This window comes from Calypte anna, chromosome 1 (genome assembly GCF_003957555.1).
Source record: "Calypte anna isolate BGI_N300 chromosome 1, bCalAnn1_v1.p, whole genome shotgun sequence".
Lineage (NCBI taxonomy): Eukaryota > Metazoa > Chordata > Aves > Apodiformes > Trochilidae > Calypte > Calypte anna.
Window position 1 is genome coordinate 62768548 of NC_044244.1, and position 24671 is coordinate 62793218.

General features: G+C 38.3%; 1 protein-coding gene across 5 annotated transcripts in view; it reads left to right on the forward strand.

Annotated features, from left to right (window-relative positions):
• Positions 1–24671, forward strand: part of ADIPOR2 (adiponectin receptor 2) — a 45389-nt gene that overhangs the window by 12078 nt on the left and 8640 nt on the right. For all 5 annotated transcript variants that reach the window (XM_030469209.1, XM_030469211.1, XM_030469212.1 and 2 more), the window contains exons 2-3: positions 10635–10869; positions 23491–23610. In XM_030469209.1, coding sequence (XP_030325069.1) covers positions 10702–10869; positions 23491–23610 — 288 coding nt within the window. In that variant the 5' untranslated portion in view covers positions 10635–10701. The remainder of the gene's footprint in view (positions 1–10634; positions 10870–23490; positions 23611–24671) is intronic.

The window sequence follows — 24671 nt, forward strand, 5'->3', positions numbered from 1 at the left end:
CAACTTGTCCATGCTTCCTTCCTGTTCTTAAGGCTTCTTAACGAAATCAAGTTGTCTCCCATGATGTCTAGAACTTCTTTCTGCAAATAGCAAGTGCAGACAGTGACTGCTTAGCTCCTTTTTTAATTTATTTTTAATTTTTTACTTTTAGGTGCTGTTACAGTACTGCATATACATGTATAAAAAGGCCCTTTGGTACAAAACAACATTGACCGGGTCACCCTGGCTAAAAGAGTTCCCTTCTGGGGAAAGAGCATGTTAGAAGTTCATATGGTCTACTTAGTTGCTTTTCCTGGGGCTGCATCGGGCTTTGTAATTATATTTTAATTACCTACTAACACTAAGACAGTGCTTTTCAGAGTTGCAGAATGGGAGAAGGAATGAAGGGCTCCCTCTATGTTACATTCTTGTTCATTGGCAAAGAGGAAGCCCCCCCTTGTGTGTATGTTGGTGCATATGAAAATGTGTGTAAAGCCAAGAATCTATTGCTAATATAATGAAAATCTTAAGGGTCTGACTCAAATCATTAGCCTAGATTTAGTTGTTAAAGAAAAATTAAGACTAGTGGTGTGTTACAGTGCTTACATACAGGAAGGTGCTGCCAAATGCAGCTAAAATTGTAAATGTGAACCTTTTGGTTTCTGTCCCTTCTCCTGCAGTTACTTCAATCTTCCTGTTGCTTCTCTGGGTCTTTAAGTTGGCAGCGTTCAACTGCTGCAGAGGACAAAGAGGGTTTATCAGACTTTCAGACTTGGGAGTCATGTGTTGGGCAGAGTATGGTGTCGATCCTTCCTGTTTCTTCTTCCTCTATGATCCACTTACAGTTTTTTTTTTCTGAAGTGCTTTTATGATTCCTTGTTTCATTGGTCTGCAGATCCAAGTTATGTCTGAATTTACTATGTGTGCTACCCTATATGTAAATTAGTTGCTATGTTCTCCCTAAAGCCAGATTTGTTCAGGTCTTTTTTTTGTTAGTTTGTTTGTTTGTTAGCTGAGCATTAGCAAGTTGTTTATAGCCACGGTCTCTAGTGGCAAGCCTGTGCCCATCTCTTATCCCATGCTTGTATACTCCCCTGATCTGCATCCTGTCTTTCAACTTCTCTGTTGACATCTTAGGCCAGTATTTCCTGACATCATTGCAGATGCCTCTTTCATAGAAAGACAGCTTGAGGTTATAACACACCAAGATAAACAAAAGTAAAATAAATTAGCCATAGACATCTAGTCAATTAGAGAAGTTGCTGTTGCAGCTAAACCAAATAAAAGGTAAGTCAAGAAGAGTTCAGACAGAGCAAGCCCTACAGGCCTTGTTCTTAAGGCCTTGTGGTTCAGTATGAAGCTTATAGCCTGCTGCTGGCAGGAGTAGTGCTGTGCTACAGGGCTACATGGTTATCACAGAAGTCGCAGAAAGTTAGTGGTTGGAAGGGACCCCAAAAGATCAAGTCAAACCCCCTTTCAGAGCAGGGTCACTACAGGAGGTCACATAGGAACACGTTCAGGTAGGTTTTGAATGTGTCCACAGAAGGAGACTCCACAATGTCCCTTTGTCAGCCTGTTCCAGGGCTCTGTCACCACCACAGCAAAACAGTTTTTCCTTATATTTATGTGGAACCTCCTATGCTCAAGTTTGTACCTGGTGCCCCTTGTCCTGATTCACCCTGCTCAATGTCCACAAATCATTGCCTGTCAGTCATGAGGCCAGGAAGGGTGTTGCAAACCCTCCTGTGGTGTAAGGCTCCTAAGCAAGACGTGGATGTTTAACTTTTAACTTTTTCAGATTTATGTGAAATTACAGTTTTGTAATAAGGTTTGTAATATTGTTTAGCAGCAAGATATTTTTATAAGTAAATACTGTGTCTTTTTTTCTTTGAGGAATTTTTTTGCTTAATATCCTGTTGTCATTATCTTCTATTTTGAATATTTGACTGTAGTTTGACATAATAAAGGTTATTTTCCTTCAGTGATGCTGTTAAAGCCAGTCCTCATTTTACTAAAATGGCAGTGTTGATCTGTTCTCAAAGGCTGGTTTTCAGTTACATGCTCCTCATTGCTGTAGCTCACTCAGAACATTTTTAAATGCAATTCATATATGTATATGGGTGAACATTTTCATTCAGTGTTTTGGAGTTCTTTGTGGGGTTTTTTTGAGTTGAAAGAGATGTGGATTGCTTTCTCTTTGCCCTCCCCATATAGCTATCTGTTTGTATCAATAGGTGATATTAAGTAATGCAACACATCTAATGTATATAATCCCCAAATGCTTTCTTGTTACTTGAAAATTAACTTGGAGCACATTTATGGTCTTAAACTGTTTCAAACTTAAAATTTACACTAGCATAGCTTTGCAGATTTGACTGCAGGCTACAGGTACAGTAGCAAAAACCTCTTCAGAGAACACCTATGCTAGCAAAAATGGTGATATCAAGTGGGTAAACCAAACAACAAAAAGATGACTTTTTGTGTGTCTCCTTGGTCCTCTAGGCATGTTTTGCTACATCCCTCTTTGAAGGGTTTGTATATACACAGGTAATAACTTTGTTACTTAAAATTTCAGCAGTAATCTCAGGGCATATTTTAAGTGGACTGTGGGTGTGTCTCTCGAGTTTACTTAGTAGAAAGTAAAATACTTAACGTTTCTGCTTTTGAATGACATGTTTTCATATCTATGTCCTTGGTCTTCTTACTGAATGGGAGACTTTCAAACAAGGTTACCAGCAAAGAAATGTATATGGGAAAAAGTGTCACTAAATGGTAGAGGAGACTAAATGCTCACTTGAACTTATTTCTTAACTCTCAACACTTATATTTTAAAAACTAAATTACTCTGTGGCTATTGCACTAAGGAAATTAAGATACAGAATTAATAACTAGCTTCACGTGGTTATGTCTAAAATTTCAGCTGTTTGATTAAATCTGCTTCTGATTGACATAAATTAGGTGCAGCCTAGTAGATCTGTTTCTTCTGCTTGAGTTTTAGTAGTGAAGAAAATATCCTAAAAAGATGCTGCACCGCTGTTTAGATAGTAGTATATTAGCATGGTGTGGGTGTGGATGCTGATTATTCCTACAATGCTCTTGTAACATTATTGCTACAGAAAACTAGCAAATTTTTAGAGCTGTCTGTCTTGTGGCAAAACAACATTGCAGTTTTTGAGGAGAGGAATATGGACTGCTTTCAACTGTAGAAATGTCATTGTTGAACATACGTAAAGGAGGAAGCTTTCTTCTTATTTCACAAATATATGAATGCAAACATATTTTGTAGACCAAAACTGTCGACCACAAATCAAAACATTAATGAGTAAAAGCTTATAAAGATTATCAGCAAAACTAAAGAGCAGGTGTTTCCCAAATCTGGGAAGAGTGTGATGGTCAGCTTTTTGGAACCCAAGCTTCCAAGATCTGACCACTGTTTTAAAGTCAATAATCTTGGTAAGGTATCTGGTTTTCTGTGCCAGGTGTGGTCTGCAGCTGGTCAGCAGATCATAATAAAGGCTGTGGTATGTACATATATGAAAACTAAAGGCTTGGGCCAACAGATAATAACTGTCAGTCTGCAACAGGTTAGGAAAATACACAATTAAAATCTTGACTATGTAGTCCTATCCTTTGTCATGTTGTCCATGACAGCGTAGGGAGCAGACTCAGTTTGCTAGGTTGATGAAAAATTACTACCTCACTCTCCTCCCTGGGCTAAAGTCTTTCCAAATTGTCACGTGGAGTGGGTTGCGACATAAGTCAAAGCACCTCTGGGTGAGCAGCAATAAAATGTGGGGCTGTTTGATGCCCACCTCAGGAAGAGGGGGCTGCCACCTCTTGTCAGCCCTTAAACCTATACAGTGATGGCATCTACAGAAAGAGGTATCTAAGCAACCCAGTCAGAAGCACCAAAGGCAGCTTTCTTAAATGCTTTCCTGCTTCAAATATGCAGAATAAAATGTGTGTATTACTCTTCTGTATTAAAAGCAAGGTGATATTATTTGGTTTTGTGCAGTTGCTCCAGGCACCAAAACATTTTCTTGAGTTGTAAAAGATCTCGATTCAGTTTCTAGAGAGATGTAAGAAAATGCTTCCTAACAGAAGAGTGTTGTACTGCCAGCATAGTGTTTACTCTCTGGATCACAGCTCTTAATCTTGGTGCCATTTACATTTTCCTGCAAAGATCCTCTGTGTAAAGGGGTTAAATTAATGTAGCTTCAGTTTAGTAGTCTGGCTCTGGATTTTAGTGCCTTGCTCCAAAGATTGGTTTCTTCATCTTCACCCAACATTTTTGTGAATTGGATATCCTTGAGGGCAGTAGTTAAAAGGATTTTCACTTAAGAGGAAAGTAATGTCTAATTCAAGTCTTTCACTTTTAGACAGTCTGTAAGCCACAGTCTGTGAGCCACAAAACCCAACTGCATCTTTTTGTTGTTGACAACCCTGAAGTTGGTGTAACATGCCACAGAAATAAGATTACAGAAGGGCACAGAGATGGAACATTTCTCACTTGGGGGAACTGGGTTACTTAATGAAAAAAAGAAAAATAGCCAAAAGCACATTTCCCAGGTCTGGGTTATGGATTTTTGTAGAATGGGATGTGAAAAGAACTTGAACTTAGTTTGTACTGGTTTTGTAGATATTCTCTTGCTTTTGGTTTATCGAAGAGTAAAACTAATTTACAGCAATCATCCAGTCTGTAACAGCCGGACATTGTGCGCTGGGGGTGGGCCAACCTTTGACATAGTGCTGAACCAAGTTACTAAGCTGGGGCCCAATTTGCAGTACAAATTGGACAAATGTTGTAACAATGTAATGCGATCCTCTGAAATGGAAGCATTTCCTTAATGTAGGCAGACTGCTGGCTTGTTCCCTTTCTTTGGATCCAAATGCGTCAGAATGTACTTGATTGTTTGCCTCTGCAGCCTGCTGTGAAATAGCTTAGGTTGAAGTGTCCAGTGACAGTTTACAAGTTACAAAGACAGCTTTTTGGCCACTGACCCTCCGCGGGAGCCTAATCTTTGTTTTGTAGATGTCTCTTTATCTAGGGAAATAACATCTAGGAGAAGAGGTGCTGGATTGCTTCCTTTTTGTTCCTCATTGTTGAAAGATGACCTCTAAAGAATTTTTACAGCTCGATTCATACTTTTTCTTTAGGGTACATTGAGAAAACAAGGTTTTATGTGATTTTTTTTTTTTCCTCCTCCTTCCCCCTATTCATGTTTACCCTTGTTTGCTTTGGCTTTTGCTGTAGTTTTGGAGAATATTTGGAATGTTGCTGTGGATGTTTATCTCCTTAATTGAAAAAGACAACTCAATAATTGAAAGATTCTAAGGAAAAAAAAAGGATAATTCCTTGATACTTTATACCTTAAACCTTACTTTATACCTTACTTATACCTTATACCTTACTTATACCTTATATCTTTATACTCTTGAATATTTTCACCTTATACTCTTGAATATTTCAATATTACTGTTTTGTAAATTTTTTAGCTGAGGGCTTCTAACTTAGGGTCACTTTACATATCTACTTGAAATGTATGGCTTTCTTATCTTTTCTTTTCTGTGTTGTTTTATGCATATTCAAAAAAGCTGCCAACCAACAGATACTTCGTGTAGTTAGTGACTCAGCATGAATTAGGCCACATGTATGAGTGACCCCCAGCAGCAGTCTCATGTGAAACTCATGTGAAACTGAGGTACTTGCTGTCTGACTTCCTCTCTCGTTACCCAAACTGTTTGCCCCTTCCTTACGTTGGCACTGGTGCTTGCCTTGATTTCCCCAATAAATGGACCAGGGTGTGGTGTAGGCAGAAAATCAAAGACCACTACCCCCAAAAAAGTGCCAAAGCACAGAACTTCCTTGCCAACAGCTTACTGTTGATAAGCTCAGTTGAGCATCAGTACTTGTGCTAGGAAGTAGGGGAACCAGCTGGGTGATAGGATGATCCCAGTGTCACCTGAGAATAATTTAAGCTTTTGTGTGATGTTACTGAATATTTTTGGTGTTACTCTACCATTAGGCACTACATGTGACAGCACCTCTGTGCCAGTCGAGAGCAGTAGAAATACAATGTGCTAAGAAAGCTGTATTTTGTTTAGTATACCTTAGTTCAGTCAAGGTACTCAGAATCAACTACTTTTTAGGCAAAAATCCCCTTCATCACCCTATATGTGTTCTTAGGTACAATCTGCCTATGGATTGTACTGGAACTTTGCCATTTGTACCTGTGCAAACGGTTCTACAAGTGGAGTTGTGCCTGTTTAATTGTTACTAAGTCCTAGTCTAAACAAATAAACTTTGGATATGGTAAAGTTTTATTCAACCCATGGGGTGGTTTACTGTTCAGTTCTGGTGATGTGGATGTAGTAGCTGGGCAACTAGTAATGCAGTTGTAGCCGTGATGGTACTTAGACACAGAGAAGGCAAAGTTTGTGAACTGAGATAGTATCTCTTACAAGACTTTGGTCATTTGAGCCCTTCCTGAAATATTAATGAATGTTTTGATAAATGATGTAGCCTGAAATCTTTTCTTCTTTTGTTAAGTAAGCTCTGGTAGGGAGAATAAGGTACTTTAATGAAGATTTGTCTGGTGTGTATATATTGCTTATGCTAGTTTAGAGTACTTTGAAGAGAATTATCAAGGAAAGAGCATACAGTGGGTACCATTGTCCTGAACAGGAAAATTTCTATCAGAAAACCTGTTGATCAATGGAAGGGGGGCTAGGGGGATGCAATTTTCATTCTTCTTTCATGTACTGGCTTCAGACAGAATGAAATAGCTGTAAAGGGATCATTCTTGTGCTGCTTATAGGAGGAACATACTGGGAAGAGCTGGATGCTGGACAGATTGCTTTGCTTAGGAGTAGTAATGTCCCATGCAGTATTGTGTTTTATCTTCAGAAGGGAGTTGAAGATCTAAATTTAACTACAGACAGTATCCCCTTAGCATGCTTTTTTTGCTTTGCTGCCATGTGGCATTCTCAAGATGAGGAGTAAAGAGTAGAAAACCAGCCCTCATGCCAGGTGAATTCTGGGACATTAAAAGGACTGTGCCACTTACCCTGGGGAATATCCAGGATGATCTGGTAAAGAACAGTATTAGCATCCTGACATGCTTAAGATTGTTTCACTCCTCAAGATGACAAGGAAGGATTCTCTACACAATGTCCTAAATGCTGCTGCCTTAAGTGTTCTGTAATTGTTGACTCCTCTGACATTGCACAATTGTGACAAACTGCTGAAATTGTCCTGATTTTGTTTTCAGAAAGATGATGACTATCTGTGTACATGTAGCCTGACTCAGTAGATGCTTTTCTCAGCTGATTTTAAACACAGCAGGAACTCACTGATTTATCTAGATGCTGTTATGCTTATTTTGTATGTATGCAATCAGTAAGTAGCTTTTAAGTTGTACATGGCAACTTTTTCTTTAAATGGAGACTAATTTGAATGAAAACATTCAGTTTGTTGTATGCTGCAAAAAAGTTTAAAGACTTTCTAATCTCAGTGCAACACAAAGAAAACCTTATGGAAAACCTCAAACATTCCATAACTCTACATTTTATGGTTTTAGTTTTTTTGTGAACTGCCAAATCTTAGAGACAATGTGGAGGTACATCTTTTTATTCACAATGTTTCAAACATGGTCTTCTGGCTAGATGATACTGACCATACTTAGACTTATTGTTTTCTTGGGAAAAGGTCATTTTAGTCACTCAAGGCCTTTGCTGAGATTTGGAGTCATTTAAACTTTATAGTAGAAGTTAAAGACCATCTATGCCTTTCTTGTTTGTAATCTCAGAGTCCTTTCACTTGTGAACAAACAATTCTGCTTGTTAGCAGTTTTCTCTTGGCAACACCATATTGCATTCTGGCCTCTGTTTTTGGCTTTTGTAGTACATTTTTAAAAAGGACTCAAAATTGGTAGCAATACTTCAGGGCTACCTTTCAGCTTGCTTACATTTACGTGCTCAGAAATGTTAAGCATATTTAGCACTAAGCAGGTCATACATGAAAGCCATCATGGAAACATCTTAGTTTGTTAAGGAGTTCCACAGTAATTACTAGAAACAACTTCACTTGTGCAGAGCTCTAAAGTTCAGCTTTTCTGCTGAATGCGAATCTCACTTCTGGAGGTGAAATGCATCTTTTATTTTTAACCTTGGTGATTGCTTGGCAGCGACTGCCAGTGAAGTAAATCTTAAAGGGCTGATTTAAGAAGTCTCTTGGCATTCTTGCATCTTCTTATATTAGAAGAACCTTTCGCAAGCATCTTGGCCAGATGTGGTTAAGCCTGTTGTGCTGATGTCTCTGAGCGTTGCTTCCACAGTGTCATAGAGGTAATGTGAGGACATGCTCTGAGGCAATATGACAGGTAATTCAGCACAATGGCAATTCTATTGCTTAAAGCTGGTAGAAAGAAAAAACTAGTAAAACTTGTTGGTTATATGTCTAATGCAAACTGAATGATCCGTGAAACTAACAATGGCTGTTTCAGCTAACAACCTGTTTGCCATGCTGTGTGGAGTATCAGGTAGGGGTGTGTGCATGTGTGTGTAACTGTTGTTTATGAACAGCTGTTTTGCTTACTTGTCTTTCTTTGGTTTTAGCTACAGCTGCAAAGTGATGCAGTGTACTGCCATGAAATGAGTCTTGAAATTGCCTTTTAAAGTGAGACACCCAACAAGTTCATTTGAAACTGTAGTTTTTGTTGCATATGCTTTTCTTTCTTCCCTAGATCAGTTTTGCCAAATGGCAGTGTCATTATGTCTTCATGTTTCTTGCACAAAAATAGAATTGTGAATTGGTTGCTTGAAATAAGACAAAGCAAGGCAAGATTTCAGCTGCTCTGTGGTTTTCTAAATATTTGTCCTTGGCTTTAGAATCCAGTTGCTTAACTTCTTTGGGCTTCCTGTGTAATGTTGTTAGACCTTGGCTTGACCTGTGTAATGTTGTTAGACCTTGGCTTGATTTCCAAGGGGTGATAGTCCTGTGGCCCTTGTGTTTACCGAGTAAACAGCTGTGGCCATTTTAGATATTACCTCTTGTGGAGGTTACTGACCGTGTAGTGGAGGTAGCAGGAAGATGAGCATACCATCTGCTCTGCTGTCATACTGTAAACTTACCTTCTTGGGTGATTAAAGCAGTGTGCCATACTGAACTCGGACAACTGAAGTATCATTTGGTTTGGCAATGTCTGTTAACTGCTCATTAGCAGCACTTTTCTCTCAGGATTGCCAGACAGCTGAGGGGATATAATATTACAAACTGCTGCAGCTAAATTAATGATAGCACATCTGTCAGATCTGAGAATTATCTTGCAGTGGTCATACATTAATGAGATTAGTCTGTGAAAGGAAGGAGTATATTATTTATTGGCTTTTTGGAGATGGTGTTTTATCCCCCATCTTGTATATTTAATCTGCCCACCTGCATTATGGCAAAGTTCAGCATCTTTTATTGGGTACTAAAATTTCAATCTAATTATGCACCCTGGCAAGCTAAAGCTTCTTAAATCTGTTATCTCAATGTTACATGTTAATCACATCTGAGTACTTTGATGCTACAGTAATAGAATGACACCAATTGATCAATGCAAAGCAGATTCTCATTCAAACTAATTCTCAAGCTTCCAATAAGCACTGATTTGTTCTGATGGCTTCTGGTGCTGTGATGTCAATGTTCTGGCTGTTCGCCTCCCAAGGCAACCAAGTCTCAAACAGGTATTGCTTGGCTGGCTATCAAAATTACCACCACACAGTGATGTACAAAATAAATGCGTAACCAATAATTCTCTTGGATGAGGGCTCAGATTAACTGGTTATATCATTAGGTAATTTTCTGCAACTTTAATTAATCTTCAACACCTTGAGTTAAATTTGTCTCAAAATCTTTTTGCAGCGTTGTAAGTGTAAAATAACATTACTCTTCTGAGTAGAAAGCACAGGTTATGCTTTTCTGGAGGAACTGTCTCTGATTGCTGTGGTGGAATGAATGGTGTTTCAATCTGTCTGGTCTAATTCTTATGTAGAGGTAAAGGTGCAGACCTGTTGCTAGCAGTAACTGTGGATATGTTACTTTCAGTAGAAGAAACATACTCACTGTGCACACCACTGCCCTCCTTACAGTCTGTCTAAAGTTTGTTGCTGCTTGAGATGTACTTGCTTGCTACTACTTGAGCAGCTGTACTACTGCTTTGTGTTCTAGTTTTGGTGAAGCCTACCCTAGGTGGTTGAGTGTGGGTTTGAGCTTCATACTTGGAAAGTGCTGATAATTATAGAGTGGGTGTGGTATGTAGTTTTTTTCGAAATAGTGTTAACAGTCTAGTGTTTGCAACTTTGTAAAAGTGAAAAAAAAATTATAAAACATCACTGTTTTTGTGAATTTACTGTTTTATGGAGGTCACTCTATGTAATCTTTCAAAGTTGTGTTTAACTTGTGTTAGGATACAGAAGTATTGATGGTCACAATAAGAATTCATTTGCTAGCAGTGTCGAAATCTATGTAATTGATCTCTTGAGAGTTTGTGTACATATAAAAGGCGCTGCTCATAGCTGCCTGGTAGCTACTGAGTATGCTCTTCTTTCAACCAACTCTTACGCTCCTCTTTTTAATTTTAGTTTAATTATACCAACTCTTTGTCTTTCAGAACCCACACATAATCAGGCAACCGAACCAAGAAGAAGCAGAGTATTTGCAAAGGCTCCCAGCATCTCATGAATGAACTAACGGAACCCGATAATGCTGGTTCTGCAGAGCCAGGTCTGCGGCTCAGAAAAGGACACATGTCTGACACTGCAACAGCACACGCAGCCTTTGAAGAGGACAGCTCTGAGCAGAGCCTTCTTTTAGTGAAGCCACCTCTGTCTTCTGACCAGGAAAATGTAAGTTATATGATTATCTGCTAGGTTTGCTAGGGCAGAAATAAGTTTTGATGCAAGTGCTTCAGTGCTTTATATAAAGTTCCAGGAATTTGAAACATGGCCTTACAACCTCTTTGCTAAATAGTTGTAATAAAACCAGGAAGATATCATAAATACTCAGTTACATGTACGAGAACTTGGGCGACGAGAGGATAGATTTGCCACTGTTAGATATTTTTATTCCCACCTCAGAGAAATATGACTTGTAATGGTTTATTCTCTGCTGAGATGCTGCTGTTATCAAAATATTTTTGTTCTGTAACTTCCAATTAATTATAAGTGAAAGAAGAAAATATATTGACACTGTCTGTCTGAATGTCATTGGAACCTTGGATAATTGCTGTAATTTTAGAGATTTGGACAGAAAAAATTGTTTGCAAGTATTCTTGTTGGAAGAATGGTCAGGCTGGATTAGATATAACATCCATAGTCACAATATCCTATCTCAGACAAGCCTGTAACAGACACAGAAGGAAGAGTATAAGGATAGAGAAGCATGTAGTATTGCTTTGCTAAAACACTCTCACAGCTTTTATTAATTGGTGGCTCATAGATGTCCTGAGCCAGTGGCAAAATTTTTGAATTTTTGGTGCATAAGCCTTCGTATGTTTTAGCAACCACAGCATCCTGCGGAAAGGCATTCCACAGTTTAATTAGGTGTTGTATGCAGGTAATGACTCCAAGCATTGGACAGAAGCACCTTCTGATTAGAGAGTTTCCAAATTGTAATTAGTGCTTCTCCCAGGATATATACAGATAGATACCAGCAGAGTTAAGTGGAAGAGGCATTCAGCTTAGACTTGCTGTTAAATTTATCACAGCTTAATGAATTTATTGTATCAGCTCAGTTACAGCAACTGTGTGGTTTTAGCCAGTAGCAAAAACATACTGATGCTACTTAACATAGCCTTCAATACAAAAGAGTTGGATTGTTGCTGTGATTGCATTTGTCACAGACTCTAGGTGTATGCATGGACCACTACCATAGTTCAGCTGACATGAGAACTTGTATTATGCTAACTCCAATTGATTAGTTTCAAGTGTCCTTATAATGAGATGTCAGAACAGGTATTCATGGCTGAGTAGCCAAACCAACATGCTGGAAGTTGTACACCACTCAAACTTTTATAGGACATTGCTCAGTATCGTAACAGGAAGCACCCAGTCTTTATTTGCATTCTCTGGAAGGTCATAATACATGTATATAAGGTGCAAAGTGTTAGCCAATAGCTGCATTTGGTAAGGTTAGAAAAAAGAAACGTTGAATTGTCCTAGGAGATATTTTGAACTTTGAACTTATATTTTGAATGCAGTCATGTTTATATGACTGCGTTTGGGACACCTGTTTTGAAGGTCGTTTTCATTCTTGTCTCTGGTTTCCTGGTTGAATAATGGGACTTACCTGTTGCCTGCAGATGGAATAACCCAAAGTAAAAGCCCATAACTGACTATTGCCTCTAATTGTTTCTGTATATTTGCTTAGCTAAATAGAAATTATTTAGATGAGTTCAAGTGTTTAGTTTTAGAATCTGGGAAATAAAATAATCAAAATACCTTCACTCTCTCTTCTGCCTTTTCTGGCATTCTTAGCATGTGCTAGTCTTTTGTGTGTATTTGCTTTCATCTTTATGACAAAGGTATGTATTTCTTCTGCTTACTACTCTTTTTCTATTTGATGTCTTCTGTCTTTTCCAGTTTCCTAAAATGCAACTACAGAAAGTTGTTCTTGCCATTTGTCTTGAACTGTATCTCTTTCTTTGCCTTATATAGCCTCCTGGTTTTTTGACTTTTTTCATCTTACACTTTTATTCTTGGGCTTTGTGTTTTCTTACTTTTAATACTCTAATATCTGTACATTTTTTTCTTCTTAGAAGGGTATAATTGGTAATTCAGATGGAGCATCCCAAAACACACCTCTGTCACAAGTACCATTTACAGCTTGCCAAATGGCCTTTATTATGTGACATGCTGCAGTGTTCTAAATAATGTGGAGAAAACATTATGGTGTATATCTTCCTCTCTTGTATAAGCCTCAGCACAGCTGCTACTTGAATGCTTGCTAGAATTCACTTTTTTTGCTCTACTGTATGTTGTGGATAAATGCAACTGCCTCAGTAGAGATTACCTGTTAGTTCCAAATCATGATCTTTCTTTGGTTTTGAAGAGGCCCATGTTTAGATAACAGTAATATAAGGTTGTTGTTCTTTAGTGGATGTCAATAGTGCTCCGGCACACAGGCTAAACACAGGCTAAAAGAATTCAAGTGGTGCCTTGCTTGTGTTACTGTTCTGATGGCTAAATGCAACCACACTGAAGCTGATGAGCACAATCAAGGAATTCCCATGTTGGAGAAGGAAAGTGGATGAAAAACATATAGTATGCTGATGGTAGAAGAATGGTGGTGATTGAATATACTTTTAAGTGCTTCTACTTATGACAGGTATTGACTTTCTTGACTATCATAACACAGATGTATTCTCGTAGATGCACTACTTCCCCAAAACTTACTTGGCTTAAGGAATGAGGTATTAGTGAAACACTGTGGTTTTATGCAGTGGTAATATTACATAGATTGCTTTTTCTGTTACCTCCTAATACTCTATGTTGTTGCAGCTCCTTTATATATCTAAGTACTGCCCCAAACTTGTCTATACAAGATTCCTTTTCCTCTGCCTACTTGTATCTACTTTCTGCTTTACCTGTAGGAGGAAGCTGTCTGAGCTCTTAAAAGATAGTAGTTGCTTTTATTGCATTATTTTAGTAGTCTTTTCTAAGGAGGTGTGTGGAAACATACCACTGCATTGTTCAGAATTATTTTCCATTTCTTCGCCAAGTTTAATAACTGTTTCTCATTTTGATGGGCCAAAATATTGGTCTTATTTAGAAATAAAGCATACTCATGGGAATTTTTTTTTCCATGGTATTAAGTAGTCAAATTCAGTCCTACATGTTTTTTTTCTGGGGCTTTTGTCCCTCAGTAACCTACCTGACTGGTTGCATAGCTGTGAAATAAAAATTACATTACAAATCTCATTTTCTGTAAATTGTGCCATTCACTGAGTACATGTAGCAAAGATTTAGTAGCTGTGTTGAGCGTGCATATCCAAAATAATAATAAAACAGCTGCATCATTCCGCCAGTGCTGTTAATCTGCCAGCTTTATAATGATGCTTACAAGAAGATACAGATCATATAAAGTCAATATCTTTTTACACCTGAACCTCTTAGTTTGTGTTTTATCCCATAATTCTGTTCTCTCCTAGACTGCATGTATGTTTGTATATTACTGCCTTTTACAAATATCTGTTCCAAAGAATAGATACACATCTTGCTATCTTGTTTAAACATGCAGTTAATGTAGTGGCAGATGAATGGTGTACCACCTGTGAGAAGTAGTGACCATTTCTCTAAATGATAAGGATTCGGTGGTGAGAAAAGGTTCAGGTGAGCTGTTTAAGTCTTCTCCTTTCAGCAGTTTAAACTTTTTTTCCCTTTGTTTAGTTTGCATGTGCTGTGTATGTGCCAATAAGGCTTTTTTCAGCAGATGCTTCCCCCCTGTAGTATGCTGGGTTGCCTATCCTTTGGGACAATCTTTGCTGCTCTCCTAGTGTGCCTATGCCTGAACTGCCTTTGTAATTCCAGCAGTGATAGTTCCTGAAGAAACCTCTCTTACTGTGGCTTTGTTAAGCTAACACAATCAAATGCATGTGACTTTTTATAACCTGATGAATGGGCTCTGTATGCAAACCCGTGCTTGACTCTTTCCTTTTATACTTTAACCTGCCAAATGACAGGAGGTAAACAAAAGAACCATCTTCTTTGCTTTTATTTCAGTTGCCTGACTTTAATGATGATTCCTTTTATGCAGTTGAGTTGTATTGTGCAGTTGTCCTGTGTGGCACCAAAAGTTATCCATGAATTGGAGACCTGCTACTCTGAAGTGTTTGATAATGCATAGTAAAGGTTTGAGAGGAAGTATGCATAGGTCTCAAGTCATCTGAATAGACAGAAGAAATTTGGGCAAACACTCATGTGGATTGCTTCTCAAGGAGCATGAGTTTGACTTCAACAGGAACTTATTTGACTTCTGATGAATTTCATGATACCTAAAAAAGTCTTGAGGCAGGGGGCAGAAAGATAATAGATTTTAATGCACAAAGGATAAGTTTTGGAATAATTGGAAGGTGAGCTTTACTTGAGGCTTTAGACCAGGACTTAACCAAGGCTTTTTTTGTGCTGGAAGTTTGTACATATGTACAGAAATAATGAGAAAAATAGTTTTGGTATTGACAGAAGGGAGCATCTAAAGTCAAGAAATCAACTATATGGTACATGCTGAATGAAAATATACTGGTGAAGTTTTAAACCAAAGGTGAACATTTAAAAAAAGCCATCTGTCTGGAGGTGATACCTGTAAATTCTGATTTCCTTTTTTTTTTTTCTCCTTTATAGGTATATTTGAAAGTTTCTTGTGTAGCTTGAAACTATTTAGCTTTGTTTTCAAACCATTTAGTTTGTTTTTCTAGCATTTCACTCTTTGTGAAATAATGATTTATGATGATTTGAAACTCAGCATCTGTATTTGCCTTCTCCCTGCATTGCATTACATTACAGTTTTTGTTGGTAGAAATTGTCTTTTAAGTGTGTCTGTGAAAGACCTGGCCTAACAGAATTTGAGCTCCCACCAAAACTAGTTTGCTTTTGTTTTAAGGCAGATTACTTTTTAAAAGTTTTGTTCTGTAGGATTTATAATCTCTTCCTTTCTTACATTTTTTCAGCTCTTGGGAAAGAATGTTATTTCTTTGAAAGCATGTGTAAATAGGCATTTTACTTGGAATCAAGATATCTTAACAACTGAATTTCTCCTTAATCTGCTGTTTTAAGCACTGGAAGTAATGCATATTTTTTACTCAGACTGTTAGTCGCTGAAGTGCTCAAGTCTATCTTTCCCTACAAATATGCCTTGTTTTTCTTGTACAACAAAGCCTTTTTAGATACACAGAGTAAAATATCACCAAGTATTCCCACTGAAAACAGTACAAAGACACTGTACTTCTGAGGAGATGTTTTTGAGGCTTCACAGGCTTGAGTTGGTTGGATGCTGATGCATCCTTTGATGAAGGGTGATGTGCCTGGTTTATTAACAGGCTTTTAGAGCTTGAATGTCTGCAGAAAAGACAAACTGGTGACCTATTCAGCCTGGAGTAGACAGTAGTCTTTGGTAGCATGTGGGAAATATCTGTTTCTCTGTGTTTGCCCTGTCTCCTAAAAAAACCTCACGTGAATGAACACGAGAGTAGTAATAGGTTATGGTTTCTTGAACTGCAGTCGGGTTCAAGTGCCTTCTGTTAGTCTGGAAGAGGGTCTTAATTCTTTTGAGAGGGGAACTGTTGGTACTGTGCTGAGTTTGCTGCCTGCCAGCTGGTTTTGTAACCATTGCTTGCTGTGCTGTGTGTTGAAACTAGGAGAGGGAGGGAGTGGTTTTGTTTGTAATTCACTGTAAGGACTGTTTGCCTGGACAAGGGTTAGATTCCACAGTTTTTGCCTTTGTTCTCTTGGAATTTGTATCTGTCTGATTTGGGCAGCAATGGGGGACGTGATAGCCTTGTGCAGAGACATAAGATAGTGTTGTACTGGCAGGTTGACTTGCATCTCCCTCCAATTGTTTTAGATTCATTAACTCTGCTCTTAAGTTCAGCAGTACACTTTCAATGTCTGTTTTTTAACTGAGCATTTTTTTGCATGAGGCCAGCATGCTTATTTTCTTTGTCTGTTGTCAGGATTAACAATGATAGAGGAGCAGAAAATGGTTCAGGAGAGCCTCCTGAAGTAGAAGCAACTTCTACGGGCTTTTCCCTGAAGTCTGTGCCATGAGTCTGTCCCTAAAGTCTCAATGCCGTCAGCTCATGGGCATTGAGGTCTTTGGTATCGACAGGAATCAGTAGTTGTTGCTGCTTAAGAGATTCATCAGATCATTTTCATCTGAAGATACTTAATGAGAGACCTAGTTCTAATAAAGGGTGTATTAGCAAAGTCGATGAAGCCAAAATGTGACTTTGTCATAGGACTATTTGCTAAATGAGTGTGAAATGTTAGTGCTTGCTTTTAATGAGCTCCAGCAAGCATTCACCCATGACCAATTGTATAAAACTGTTTCCAAGTGCTGTATTAAGTGACCTCTGGCTTTTATAAGAAGGTGACCTACAAAGGAAAAATACTAAACTCCAGGAACTTTGAAGCACTTAACATTTTGTCCAATAGGCTGAAAAGGTCATTGGCTCAGTGCTAATGAAAGACATACTTCAGTCCTGTGACAGTGTGAACAGCTATGTACACCCTGCTTAGAGGGTGAATGTAGTTAGCCTTTTGGAAACTCTGATGTCTGTATGTTTACAAGCCTGTTAGCTTGAGAGAGAACATGAAGTTAAGTGACAAAGCTATTATATAGCATAAGCTGGTATTTGCAGAAGTTAGGAAAAGTCAGTCAAAGTTTTAAGATGCTTTGCTTTTCCAGTTAATGACTTACAGTCCAAAGAACACAAGCTGATGAAATTCTGAAAAATGTGCAGCAGGCTTTTATGATAAATGCCATGGCATGGCACCATCTACCACTGTTTTCCCCTTGCGAAAGACCAGCTGATAAAAGGTCAGTTGACAGACTGGGTACAGAAGAGTTGCTGAAAAAAGCAATCTAGCTAGCTGAAAAGGATGTTGTTACAGGACTGAGATTAGAAAAGCAGCGTTTTTATGTTGTAGCCTTGAACTGATCCTAGCCATTATGCTGAATGCTCTCGAGTTACTGAATCTGGCTTACTGCCCCAAGAAACATTAAATGTCTTGAATGTCATGTTAAACACTATTAATCATTCATCTGATGAGATCAAGATAAACAAGAGCAAAATCTCCCAAGTTGTGTCTAGACTTTGTGACTTCAGTTTAATATGGTGGATAACAGTGCTATTGTAAATGCAGCAACATATGTTTTCTAACTTGCATTTTAAGAAAATAATTGTATGTAAGTACCGAACTGGATAATACCCTACGACACAGTCTTGGTCAAGACTTTTGCTTTTTCTGCAGTATCTTGCCTGTGTTACAAGGATGTGTTTCTACTGGGGCAGATTTCTGTCAGTACACAGATCATGAAGAGAGTGGGGGAGCATCTGTCAGCAGCTGAAGGAAGCCACAAGGACATTAGAACAGATTCAGACTCCATCACTCTTTTTGGAAATTCCTGTGATGGTAGCTTTAGGGCACTGGTGTGGTGTCTTGGTGGTGAATTGGCATCACAGACAGTTGAGCTTTGAAACATGGGGCTTCATTTACTCCAGAGATTAAAACTACATAAATATGTGCACAGTTAGGTCCTTGAGTAGGTGAGTGATGAATGTCCAAAAAGTAATCCTAACATGGGAGAGTTGTGCCCTTTCTGTGGCATAGGAGACTTGTATTGCAATTAGTGGTGTTACTGATTAATTACTGGTGCACTTCTGGTTCTGCATCAAATACCACTGACATGCAGTCAGGTCAAAACTGCCACATTTTTGAGGGTGCAGTCCTGAGAGCTGCTGGAAGTTTTGAGGGTACAGCAGCCTGTTGAAGTGATCAGTAGTTTAACTTGCCTTAGTCCATGTCTAGCTAAGTTCTTAGGCTCCTTTTTAACTGATGAACAATACAAAAGGGGGAACTGGAGATCATTTGACATCCAGCTGGTATGTGTTGACAAGAAACGTGGCCTTGCATGTGATCCACAGAAGGAATTCCGGGATGTATCACAGTGAAATGGGAGCTGGTGTTCCCTTTGTTTCTGTTGCACTAGCTTGACTTACTTAAATCCTTTGGTTATCTGAAAAAGCTCTCGATAAAAATGTTACCAGTTTCTGCCAGATTAGTACTGGGCTGGCTGATGAGCCCAAGGATCAGAGGCATGCCAGAAGCAATGTAAAAGAAGATGGTGGTGAAGAAGAAAGAGGACCAGTTTGGACAGAGTAAGCTTCTTAGGTGGCTTAATTCAAGTGTGACTTAAATTTCAGTTTGCACACTCTAATGAACACAGATTGATGATCTTACCTAGGAAAGCTGCAGTAATGAATAAGAGCTTGCTTGTCACCTGCACAAGTAGCAATGTGCGAGCTCTCAAACTGTCTAGAAATCTATAAAGTGACATCAAGAAACTATAGGCCTGAAGAAACTGCACTTCTGCCACTGGAAGTCCAAATTTTTCAGAAGTGGGAAAAGGGTTTCTGGAATCTTTTTCTGCTGTTGTGACTTGACTTCTGACCGGCTTTTCCATAGTAGGGGCATTAATAAACAGTGTGTCTGCTAACAGATTTGAGAACAATAATATAAAAACTTTTAATACATGTGAGAAAGATAAGCTGTTGAAGTAGATAAGTATATTGCATTTACTAGAGCAGGTTTTACTGCAGTTTTGTCTGTAGCAAGATTTTTGGTATGTGATCTGACATTTTTGGACTGCAGATTGTACTAAATGTAAACATTTTTTTGCTTTTAAGCTTTTGTGCCATTGCTATAATAGACCAAGATTTTAATGTTTAACTTATTTAATGATGAGCACTGTACAGTTGGACTCTTTGGTTTCTTACTTTTATTTGCTCTGGTGGTGCTCTTAAGTCTTGGTTTTGGCATTCAACTTTTCCCTCCATACAAAAGCACGCTCTCAAATTATTGTTAAAATGATGATCTGTGCCTAGAAGTGTGTTGCCTGGAACTCTGTACAAAGTGGTATATTTGAGTCTGATTTCTACCTCTTTCTTACCTTCTTTTCATCACAAAAAAATTCTGGAAAACTTCCCAAAACACAGTGAATATGTATAAACCAGTAAAACTATTTTCTTCTGGTCATTGCTACTTCAGACTTAGTTTACTCTCTGGCACTATTATTCAATTTGGGATGTGTTTATACTTCTGTTGTGTAATTTCTATTCAGAAATACCAATTGGTCACTTTAACACTGAATTTGCAAAGGGTGGGGTAAGAGTAAATTTTCAAGCATTGTTTGGCCCTTCCACAGAATTAAATGTTCAGATCCTCTAGAGTGTAAGTATAGAAAAGCCATGATTTCTCTTTTGTATGAAAGACTTGATTCTACACATTGCTAGGTATGTGCAGCTGAATAACAACTGATGATGGCAACAAATTAGCTTGTTACAAGTGGAAGTAGGATTTTTATTTAAAGAGACTCAAAAATGTTCTGAAGAGTTCACAGAATTGTAATTTTATTTAGTAAAAACCTGAGATGGCTTTTAAAAGAAATAGAGTAAATTAGATGTAATAAAAACATGTGAAACATTAGCCAAGTGAAAAACCTTTTCACCAGTGATCTAGAAATTACAAAGGCAAAAATTATTCTGGAAGCACTTGGTTCAGGGTATACCATACTGCCTTAGAAGTGGCAGTATCAGTTTTGTTCTGGGTGCTCATTTCTTGTATGGTGTTAGGCAAGTGAGATTATTTTGCCCAATGTGTTCCCCATTTTAAAATTCTGTGATTCTGTGGGCAGAACTTAAAAATAGTTGAAAATGGATCCTAAAGTGTATACTTACTATTGCTGCTTCATGTCAGAAGTATTCTTGAATTTCTGATGTGATCAACTGAAGAGAATATATGAGTCCTGAGATAAGAAGGAACTTGTCACAATGGAATTTTACAATATGCTTTTTGAACAGAAAAGTGGTGTTTTCCCCCTTCAGTCATTGTCTGAAGAACTGAAGGTCAACAGACTCCTTCAGATTTCCAGATGAAAACTGGCATTTGTGTTGAACTCCAGTTTCCAAGAAGCACAGATCACTATTCTTTCTAATAGGACATTAGAGGAAGGAGTCGGGAGAGGACAGACATTCCAGAACAGACCTCATTTTCCCTTCTTAGCAAGAAAAGGACTAAGAAGCTGAGCTTTAGTTTTTTGTCTTGAATGTTAATTTTGCAGTTTAATGGCAGGAAGGAGGTAGTAAAATCAGTTCCATTTTCTGGCAGCAATCTGGACTGTATATAAGATATGAATTCTTTTTATCATTAAAAGAAGCTCAGTAATGATTTGTTTGTAGGCACATTGCCAAAATGCAAAGATTTTGGACTAGTTCATAAATAGCTGTGCTCTCCGAGCTTTACAGTCTGTTTAAATTCAAACCTTCCCATCATTCTAGAAATGGGAGTATGTGGAGAGGGGGAAATGAACATTTTTTGGCTTTGAGTCACTGAGCAGACTGCAATGAATACAGGCTTTGATTACATAAGGGACCTTTTTTTCATTCAGTCCACCCAGTTTTGTAAATTGAGGATTACTAACTTGTTCACCCTATCCCATCTGGTCAACGTGTGGTGCTGAGACAGGGAATTCTAGGGTAGCTAAGCTGTGCTTCTTGTATCAAGGACATTGGAACTTAAACACCAGCCTTGCTTTCTGTAAGGCCAGTTTTTGGAAATGGAAATTTTCCTAGATTTCTGAGATGGTGCAGACTGTCAAATGCATCTTATCCAGACCTGCACGGCAGGGGTTATGGACTAAAGGATCTTTAAAGATTCCTTGCAATCCAAACCATTCTATGTCACTGTGACCTTGAGTTAACAATTTATAATACTGAAAACTGAGAATCCTAACCAGAGAGATCCATTAGTAGAAAAAGGAAGTACAATTGACACTGTGGGAAATAATGTCAGTGAATGTTGCTGAGTCAGATTGAAAACAAAAGGGTGTTTTATTTACACACAATCTGGTCCAACAGGAGATGCGCTTATTTTAGGAAGATACTAAACCTGTTTACATTTCAGTGTTGCCTGATGCCTTTCTCAGTAGAATTAATAGGCTAATATAGACAGAATGTATTTAATACTGTCGTATACTGCTGTAGGACATGCCCAGAGCTGATCAATATTTATATCAATTATCTGCTCTGAAATATGAAATCATTGCCTGGACTTGGTCAAAGAGGGTATTGACTGGAAGGATAAATGAGGGTGTGTAGACAGTACAAGGAACCTGGATGATGTTCAAAGATTAAATTAGTCAATAAAGTTGTCCTTTTGTGAACAAATGGGAAGTCATACATAAAATGCTAAGAGTGTGTGCTATGTATTGCATAGCAGAGATCTGCATTCTGGATAATCATAATTAAGGAACTTTTGAAGAGGTGCAACCTCTTCAAAAGATGAAACTTCAGTAGCTACTGTAAGCCTTGAGTTCAAAAGCAAGCATGTAATTTCTCACTCAAAATACATAATTTTTCAAGAATCTATGTAGCTTATTGTAGGTTGGAAGAAATCTCCTTTTATTTATTAAAAAAATAAAGTCTTGAGCAGCTTGACCAGTTAACTTGTTGATGGAAAAAGCCAATAAGGCCTTACTCCTAGGGGAGAGCTGCCATATGGAATGAATGCACAGCCAGATCTGATCTCTGAATCAAAATTGAGGATATTGAAGAAAAATGATAATTCATAAAGTATGCGAGGCTCCATAATAGACTATGGGTTGCTTTGCATGGCATTACTCTAAGTAATATTGATTTTAAAGTTGTTAACCTTGATTTGGGAATAGGAGAGAGGAGGTGGAGTAGCTGGGCATAGCGAAGAGGCCAATCTCCATACAGATTGTGAGGCTTTCTTGGCTTGGTCACTTGGTGCCTAGCAGCTTGCTAGGAAGGGGAGGGTACAAGCCTGGAGGATACAAAAGGTTCATTCTCTCTTTTCTAGCTTTTTGAAACTTTTTTACCTTGGAAGCTGAAGTGTTGAATGGAGTCTTTTCATGAGCAATGAGGATTGTAGTAAGAGAAATGCAGAACTATTGTGCCCCCCTTTACCCCTCCCCCTTTGTTTTTTCCTCTGTGGAAAGCTAGAGTGTATCATACTACATATGGATGGGTAAGGCAGCACCAGGGTACAGAACTGCCAGAGTTGTGTACCAGCTGAATGTCCAGACTCAGTGGGGGTTTTGTTTGTTTTGTTTCTTTTTTTAATTCTCTTGGTACATTTTGAGGGATATTGATGCTTCTCTTTATTTGAATTCTGCCTCTGGCTGCTTTTCTTTGGTAACTTGCCTTTTGTCTAACTGGCAAAAGTTTCATACTAGTTTCTGAAATACTTTGAAAGTCAAACAAAATGTCCATTACTGGATTACGAGCTGAACAGAAATGTCAGTTAAACAGAATAGATCTTCAGATTTGAATTTAGAGTTGAGGTGAAGCATTTATAACAAGGTGAGTGGATTCCCTTCTTTGGCTTGCCTTTTATTATCCCACAATGCCAGCTATGTTATAGGGTCATTAAGGCAGGCACTGTGACATTGAAACAAAGTAGGGAAGTAATCCTTCCCTAGAGGTGAGTAAGATGAAAGACTCAGACACTGCTTCCAAACCTGGTAAAAATGTGCAAAATGGATTGCACATGTTGTTCTCACATGCCTAAGAAGGTAATAATTCTTCTGAATTCCTTCCTCAGTGCCTTACAGGGGAAGAAGACTTCTTTAGTTGCCAAAATATAACATCATAATTCTGTATGAAAAACATGACCTTTCTCTGTTCATGTTTTATGTTGCTACAAAGCATTTTCTCTTTCTCCCCCACCCAGTGTTCTGAAGAATATAAACACAATGATGAGTCACCTCAAGAAGATGAAGGGTTTATGGGTATGTCACCTCTTCTGCAAGCCCACCATGCTATGGAGAGAATGGAAGAATTTGTGTGTAAGGTAAGGCCACGTGGAATTAGTTTCCTTTTTTAGAGAACTCTAGTGGGCAACAGACTATACCTACAGCAGCTCTGCTACTAATGTGGGGGAAAGCAGGTGCACACCATCCCTGAATGGGCATCTCTTACAACTAGTATCTTAAAACTAGTAACACTGCAGCTTCTCAGGATCTCAGTAAATGAATAAATTGTAAAGCATGGAACAACAGGGATTGCAAATCAGACTCTAAAGCTAATAATGCAACCGAGTCTCTCTTGAGATACACCTGTGAGTGCAAAGCAGCTCTTCTGGTTCAAGACACTTTCATTTACAAGGCCATTTTTTCCATGTTTCTTCAAATTTGCAAATATTTTGCTTTTCCAGCACCATTTGTCTCCATTGTAGAATAAGCTTTGTCCCTTACTTGAGAAGGAAACAAAGCTTTGTTAAAGCTGTATAAAAGTAAATCCATTATGAATTGTGTGATGGCTGACCTTGGATCAATTTTTGCTACTTTTTAAAGCCATAGGGCTATATCAGTCTCTGGCTGTCCTTCCTTGGTGAAAGGAGTGCTGCATCTTTATACACTTGTTCCTTATGGTTTTATGAATGATTATTGGATGTTTTTTGGAGAGTGACCCTAATTATTTGGTCTTTTTTGTGTATGTGTGTCTGTTGAATTTTTTTTTTTTACTACGCATCTTTCCCCCTTTTTAGAGGTTCTGTAGGATGGATTGTGTAAAATTAATTCCTTCCTGCTCCTCCTACTTCAATTCAAATTTTTTGGTTCATGAAGTAAACGAGTGATTTTCTTCTTTGGTGTATTTGAGCACCCATTCTTTAACTGGGTTATTCTGTTTAGTTTTGTTTTGCTTCTGTAAAGTAGTATGGAGAATTGGTTCTAAAACTCTGGGCTCTTGTTGAAACTGAAATAAGAATGTAGCTTTCTGAACTTAGTGTTTCAGGATTCTTCAAACTTGCTCCTGTACTACTAGCCAGACGACAAACCCAAGAAACACTGCAGAAGCAACCCCGGTACATAAAGCATTCCCTGATACCCCTCTGCTTGGCCGTGCAGCTTC